Raw genomic sequence first — 7,660 nt, forward strand, 5'->3', positions numbered from 1 at the left:
CTAGACCGTCTCGTGCCTTATAGGCAAGAAATCAGAATTCAAGATCCATCTTCTGACAAACAGGAAGCCGGTGCACTGATTTAAGGTGTAATGTGCTCGACCTTCTTGATATTGGCGAGGACTTTCTGGACGATCTGTAGCTGTCTCATTTATTTTTCACTAAGACCTGTGAACACACCATCGCAGAGGTCAGAGTAACATTTGCTCCTCCATCTTTATGTTAAATGTTGTTTTTCCTTCCTCAGTTCATGAATCAGACGCGGCAGGGCATGGGGATGAAGATGGAGAACCCGGGAGGCAACCCTGGCATGAGGCCCGGCATGCAGCCTAGCATGGGAGGACAGGTAGATAACAGACAGCAACTCTTACAGATGAAGCATTGAAACACTGATTTTGCAATATGAGACTCAATGTCAGAAACAAGTTTGCACACATCCACACATTCTCCGGTTGTGTTTTAGCCTCTATCAGGATACTTTTTATCTTTATTTAATTTATTAGGTCATTAAGTCTTTCTAGTGGACCTGCACTGCACCAAAATCAATGCTTTAACAACTTTGAACATGTATAACTGCAGACTTCATGCTGAAATCAAGTTGTTAATGGATTGCCAACAAACTGCTGTATCACAAAAAACACCAACCAAAGAGATTTTCCCAGAAAGCCGATCATATAATTTCGTCTAATTATTCTACAAAGAATTTATAAAACATTAATAATAGTAATAACTCATAAATCCTTTATATATGCTGAATTCCTAATATGGAACTCAACCTTTCAGCGGACCTTATTGTTGATTTCAGTCTCGTCTTGTCGTGTTCAGTAGCCAATTTATGTCCTGATTGTCATGCAGAGCCGTCACCACAGATCCTGTCGCAGGTTCATCACCTGCTGTGCCTTTTAAGGAACCTATTCTGTAGTCATCCTTCACGTCCCAAGAGATTATAAATCAAGAAATCTGAAGGTTTCAGGAGCTGCCATAGTTCTGTTGAAATCTTTATTTGATTTCCTGTTATTTACTATCTTTCTTATCCTTTAATAGAAAGTATATAGTCAGGAGGCAGATACTGTTGGAGCTGGAGAAATGATGGTCGCAGCACGAAGTATGTTTAAAGGAATACAGTGACTACTTCCTGTAGTCTGCCTTCATCTCCAGACTCAGACGATGCTGATGGCTGGCATGTTCTCTGCTGACTTTGATTTAATACTTAAATACTTGTGTTCAGTTGCATTTAAAATAATATTACAGATTTTTGTCCATTTTCATCCTCACATTTTAACATTACATGCGGTACATTTTTTAACACAAATATTTAATTCAAGCTGTAAATGTATTAAATCTCTCTGATTGTTTCCTTTGTGCAGCCGGGCTTCATCAACGCTCAGATGATGGCTCAGCGCAGCAGAGAGATGGTCACCATGCAGATGAGGAGGCAGCGCATGATGATGCTGATGCAGCAGCAACAGCAGCAGCAGGCAGCAGCAGCCGCTGCTGCAGCAGCAGGAGGCTTCAGTCCTCCTCCAAACGTCACAGCTCCCGGTGGCATGGACAACCCCATGGGGGGGCCAAGCATGGGCCAGCCGGGCCCCCAGCAGTTTGGCTATGGTGGGAACTACGGTGAGTCTTCTGAGCCCAGTGCCCTGCAGATAACTGCTGCGCCCTGGTGGTGAGTTTGTGCACTGCAGTGTTCTGGTGTCTTATTTGCCATGTAAAAAGAGAAGCTTAGCATATTTATCGAACAGAAAACAACATTTGTTGAAAGGGAGTCCATATAGATTTCTAGTTAGACACAATAAGATGTGTACCATGATAATAATAGAGGGAGAGAGGGCTCGGCTCGGTTCATAGTTCAGTACAACAAAAAAGCAATAGTATGTATCCATTATGTCTTTCCTATGATGGGAGGAGTGAGCTGAGGCTTTATGATTTGTCTCCCCAGGGATGGGCCAGCAGGGAGACCCCTCATTTGGCCCATCAGGCGGTAGTCCTCCCAACGCCATGATGCCCAGCCGCCTGGGACCTCAAAACCCCATGATGCAACAGCACCCGCAGGGCGGTCCCATGTACCAGGGCGCTGAAATGAAAGGCTGGTCGCAGGGAGGCATGGGACGCAACAGGTATGACATCAAACACAATTACAGCAGGTACCACAACACTGTGCTGCCAGGAGAAACTTTGGCTAAGTTCTTGTTTTCTTCAATCCTTCCTTCCTGTGGCTTCCTTCACCAGTTCGTACCCTCAGCAGCAGTTCGGGCAGCAGGGACCACCGGGGCAGCAGCAGTTTGGGCAACAGGGAAACCCAGGCCAGTACGGGGGCATGATGATGAATGGGGGCATGCCAGCCGGTGGAGGAGGAGGTCACATGGGTCAGATGGGAGGGCAGATGGGTATGAACCCAATGGTCATGGGACGCATTCCTATGGGTCCTGATCAGGTATGTGAAGTGTGTAAATCCCTAAAGGACAGGTTCACAATTATTCAGGTTTAGCTTAAAACTAGCATGGCCCTATGTACCCAAAAAGGTTATAGCTTGCTGTCAAAATTTTTCCCCTTTGTTCAAATGCACAGCTTTGTGTTAATCACCCTCTGAATGTCACACAATCTCCCACAATGTAAGTTCTTTGTTGCCTAAAACATGGCTGGTAAAACACGCTTACAAATGTCGAAACACAGTCTTGAACTGCAGTCACTGGCTACCCCACCATCCCCTCCACCTCCTCATATGGAAGTCGGTCACAAACATGTACTGCAGATGTGCTTTCACACATACTCTGCTCATGTTATTCACTTCATTGCCACCAGACTCCTCCAGAGTTCCCAGTTTACTGCCACCTCAATGGCTTCATTTGTGTTATTGTTTGACTATTAACACATTAGTTCGGATGTGAACCAGCCCTTTAACTTCAGCTGTGCAGGACAAGGACTGAAAATGTTTCCTGCATGGCTTAAATTGAGATTTGTTTGTGTCTAATATGAATAAGAGAAGCAGTTACAACAACCAATAACCATTTCAGTGTACATACTGACCCTATTGCTTTAACTGAGAATCTATCTTGTCTAAATCAAGCTAGACAGACTGAGATTTGGTAAATTGTGCACTTCGTCACTATGTTTTCCTCTTTTCCTCCTCTCGATCTAGAAATACTGCTGAGCGTCAGGACGGAAGCTTTTGTCTCACTGTGATCTCCATCCAGAGACAGGACATGGCTGCAGCACTGGAGTGTGTGGAGGATGAAGCGGTGTGTGTGTGGGTGTGTGAGTGTTTTTGTCAGTGTGTGTAGTGCTGCACTCCCACCAGACGGGGGAGTGAACTTGCTGCCAGTAACATTAGTCTGGCTACATGGAGGAGAAACAGTCAGACTGTCACACGAGAATCAGAAACACTGTGACACATTTACACTCATTTACAATCTGGAGACGGTTCGGACAGATGTGCGATCCCTCCCGTAATTTTACTATCCCTCTCTCTCTTTACGAGTGGTGTGTGTGCGCCTCGGTGAGCACACACCCACTCGCTGGACCAAACAGTGAAGGTGGACGGACCCTTGACATCTCCTCCTTCGTCGAATGTACCATGAAGCTGTGTTCAGATGTAAAAATGTGGGGATTCCTCTCTCGTTTCTGAACTCCGAACTGGGATCTTTTTTCTCTCCTCCTCTGGCCTCTCCGCTGCTCCTGAAGGATCTCTGCGACGCTGAAGCAAAAACACAGTTCTCGATTGACGAGCCATCAGATTGTGACACTCACATGAATGTCATTAAGCAGTAGCACATTTGTTTCGTCGTCCAGGAAGTACGACTGAAGTACTCGTTGGCTGATTGCACTTTAAGGAAAGGCCAACATCAAAAAGGATTGTGGCAATATAGAGGCCTTTACCCAAGAATTAATGAATAGCAGCAGACATTTACTGTTTTATTTTTGTGTGTGTGTTCTCCGACTTTTTTCCTCTCCGAGCAACTGAGGGCTGTTGATTGGAAATGGGTGACCTCGGTGGTCTTTGTTCTCGAGTGGGAACCAGTAGAAAGGCTGTAAGCACAGGTTTTATCCAACACTCTTCTACAGTGAACCAATTTATTACCACAGAGGAAAATGAAACCATTTTGGACTTCTATTAATGATCAGAACTCCACTTATATTTATACAATTTCCAGATCGTTTTATCATTCCAGAGGTAATTTTTAGATTCCAAGTGTTGCAGATATTTTGGTTACATCGTGCCAATTCACAGTGTTAACGACGAGTGCAGAGATGAAATTGATTGCCAATTATAAGATTATGTCTATATGAGCTCACGCTGTGCAAGAAAAGTGAAGCATATGTTCAGATTTCCAGTGTGCAGAATTTTTCGAGCAATAATCCTTCCTCCTGGTTTTCCTCTGAGGACAAAGCTGGAGTATGTTTTACTCAAAGCGACGGCACTGCAGTATTAGACCTGATGTCTTGTTTGGAGCTTTCTTTTTTTTTCTTTTTTTTTCTCCTTTTGTCTGTGAATATGAATTGTAAATAGGCTTCAAATGTACGATATATAAATATATATATGCTTTTGTAGGTCACATACTGTTTTTGCACAGATTGTAAGGCTTGATATTTAAAAGTGTAATTTTCTTAATCCGTCATAGGTCAGCTTTTATTTTCAGTACTTTAACCATCGGTTGGAGAGGAAGGGCCTCCTTTTTTCTAAAGCAGTACGTGTAGATTTTTTTTCTTTTCTTTCTCTCGGAAAGCCCTGTGTGGTGCTGGTCTTAGCTAAAGAGGTGCTAGTGTGTAATTCTTTTTTTTAAATAAATTATTTTTCTTTTGACGATAAAAAGAAAACACAAAATCTAAAAAAAAAAAATTTAAAAAAGAGTTGACACATGATTGTGTTAGCCTTCTAGGGGCCCAGATGTCTTATGAGTACGTGGGGTTGATATTTTTCCGAAGCGAACCTCATGCTTCCACGTGTGACTCTTTTCCGTTTCACTCCTGAGAATTTCTGTGGATTTTCTTGTGCAGGAAAGTCAGTCCCGCTGTATAACTGTCCATCAGTTTGTTCGGTTTGTCCTCATGGGAGCAACACAATAAACAGTTTAAGCCCCTAAGTACTTGTCAGTCTTCTGGCAGGTGGCTTTTTTTTTCTTTTTCTTTTTTTGCATTTAAGTTTGCCTTTATTTTGTTTCCTGTGAAGCTTTTGTTAAGAAATCTACCTTGGGGCACACGCTCAATCCAAAGATTTTTGTTTGTCATTCTGCAGTGCGTAGAAACAGTTCCTGACGTAGATCGTGCGAGTACTCATGTGTGCTTTTACTGTTGCACATAACCTATAATATACATTGAACTAAATATGTTTAATTGCATATATTATATCCCCATCCGTATGACATAGAGTAGCCATGAGTCTGGTTCTGCTGAGGTGGTTTGACTCCTTCTTTCGTTTGTGATTGTTTCTTCCTTTCTATAGAACTTAACGGCCAGTTGAATTGTGGTGCTGCAAACGGTTATTTCACACGAGAATGTCGAGTTTTTCCAAGCTGGGGAAGGAGGTTTCATGATTGATGTCATTATGTCTCAGAATAATAGCTTGGAGTTGTTGGGTTTTTGTTTTGTTCTAACCCCAGTCTCAATGAAGAATATGTAAGTTTAATCTACAAATGTTGAAAAAAAAAAAAAAAGTCTGTTTTTGCTTTAAAGGAAAGAAACTCCTCTCTGGCGCATCGTCGGCGCTAAAGAATAGATAAAACACATCTGGGAAACATAACGTCATTATTACAGGTTGTAAAATACTCTTGCATTTCTTTTTCTTACCTTGTTTCTTGATGTTAATATCGATGTAAATACAAATTTATATTTAAACATTAAAATGTCTCTGTTGTTCTTTTTGTGGATCACTTTGAGCACGTGACTTGACAATCCTGGGGCCACAGCTCAGTCCGTCAGCCAGCAGCAGGAAAACGGTGCCCACTTGTGTTGTAGAGAGAACTGAATGTGTGTTTTATTGCAGAAACAAGAATCACAAATGCCACACACACCTCCAAGTGTCTGCCAGTCTGCAGACACTGGGAGGTGTGTGTGTTTGTGATTTATTTATTTATGGTTTAGGTTGTGCCCAAATCTCATGAGAAGACACCAAACATACAAATGCAGTGGCCAAACATGTTGATGTCTTTCACACATTATAACGCTTATTAAATATAGTCATAATGTGTTATAAGGTACACATACACTGTATTATCATAATTATAAACATTCAGGAATATTCCTAATGCAATATAGCAATAATCATAACTCATGAAGACATCAGTGTCTATATTGCATCACCATTGTATGTACTTCATAACAATAATCACACACTATAAAGCATTTTATGATACACATTGGGTTCCATTCATATTTGGTTTGTTTTGCACATTTCAGTGTATGGTTTCAATAAGCCATCGCACAAGACACTCAGTTCACTCATTTGCCACCTGTGGACTTCATGCTCAAAACAGATGGGGGCAGCATATCACTCAAGTAACGCTAACTGTAGCTGCACTGGGCGCACAGGAAGTGTTAGAGTTTAATTAACTAACACAGGCTGGGGCTAGCTGGTTAGCACGCTCACTTCAGTAGATGTTTCTGCAACACAGTACACAGACGTCATTAAATGTAACAACTGTTTTTTCTTCTCATTCTTTAAATAATTGTAGTTATTTAGTTGTTCAAAGACATCCTTACATATTAAGACTATTCATGAACGCTTATAACTGTGATAATAAGGTGCCGTAGGTGCATTATAGCCACGTTCATTATTGGTTATAATTCATTACATACCGAGGCTTCATTGAAAGTGTCACCAATGTTTTATTTCATTACAAACTGAGCTGTCTTTTTGTTATTCTGCAAAATCTGCCACCAATAATGTTGTCCTCCTGAGCACGACTTCAGGTTTTCTTTTTATCATCCAGCCAAAAGAAATCAGCATCAATGGAGGACATTCATTAAAAAAGTGCATCCCTTACGTCCTCATACACAGGACAACAAAACAAAAAAATTAACCTTGCTCTCAATTTCGGCTCACTGTCTGTCCTCTGGAGTGGCATTATACCTGCTGGTCAGCCAGGCTGATGTTCCTGAATGTAACCGAGCACACTGGGATCTTTGTCGATTAAATTGTACTTCACATAAGCTTCGACACTGCAGCTATTCTTTATGAGACAATGAGCTTGTCATTTTATCAACAGACCGTTTGTCTGCTCACATGAGAAACATTCTGCTCCTAATCTCCTGAATATCACAAAGGAGTGTGTGTGTGTTTGTGTGTGTGTGTGTGTGTGTGTGTGTGGAGGCATAGACGTGTGGAGGGAATTGGGAGTGTGAAGGACATCTGTGTGGCGATTCCTCAGGAGTGAACGCGAAAAAAGGACGAGAGCTTCCTCTCAGACTGGCTGCAGTCGGCCGGTGACATTGTGGTTCAGTCTGCAGCCTCCCTTTCATCTGCTGTTTGTTTCCTGCCCCCACCCCCCACCCCCAACACCACCACCTCCACCTCCAGGAGCACTTTTGTCATTCATCATCCCACTTTCTTCCCTCCTCTTAATGACTTTGCGACCAATGAAAAGATCTCACACCTCCAGGCTGTCCCGACCCGCTGCTGTTACTGTACTCTCACCTACAGAGTCCTGTCCTCCCACTCAAAGC

General features: G+C 42.4%; 1 protein-coding gene across 3 annotated transcripts in view; it reads left to right on the forward strand.

The window, feature by feature from the left end:
- LOC119023122 (nuclear receptor coactivator 3-like) overlaps window positions 1-5,841 on the forward strand; it is a 63,615-nt gene extending 57,774 nt beyond the window's left edge. For all 3 annotated transcript variants that reach the window (XM_037104801.1, XM_037104802.1, XM_037104803.1), the window contains 5 exons: window positions 246-344; window positions 1,366-1,618; window positions 1,941-2,118; window positions 2,231-2,435; window positions 3,141-5,841. In XM_037104801.1, coding sequence (XP_036960696.1) covers window positions 246-344; window positions 1,366-1,618; window positions 1,941-2,118; window positions 2,231-2,435; window positions 3,141-3,152 — 747 coding nt within the window. In that variant the 3' untranslated portion in view covers window positions 3,153-5,841. The remainder of the gene's footprint in view (window positions 1-245; window positions 345-1,365; window positions 1,619-1,940; window positions 2,119-2,230; window positions 2,436-3,140) is intronic.
- Window positions 5,842-7,660: the final 1,819 nt, after the last annotated feature.

Source organism: Acanthopagrus latus, chromosome 7 (genome assembly GCF_904848185.1).
Source record: "Acanthopagrus latus isolate v.2019 chromosome 7, fAcaLat1.1, whole genome shotgun sequence".
NCBI lineage: Eukaryota > Metazoa > Chordata > Actinopteri > Spariformes > Sparidae > Acanthopagrus > Acanthopagrus latus.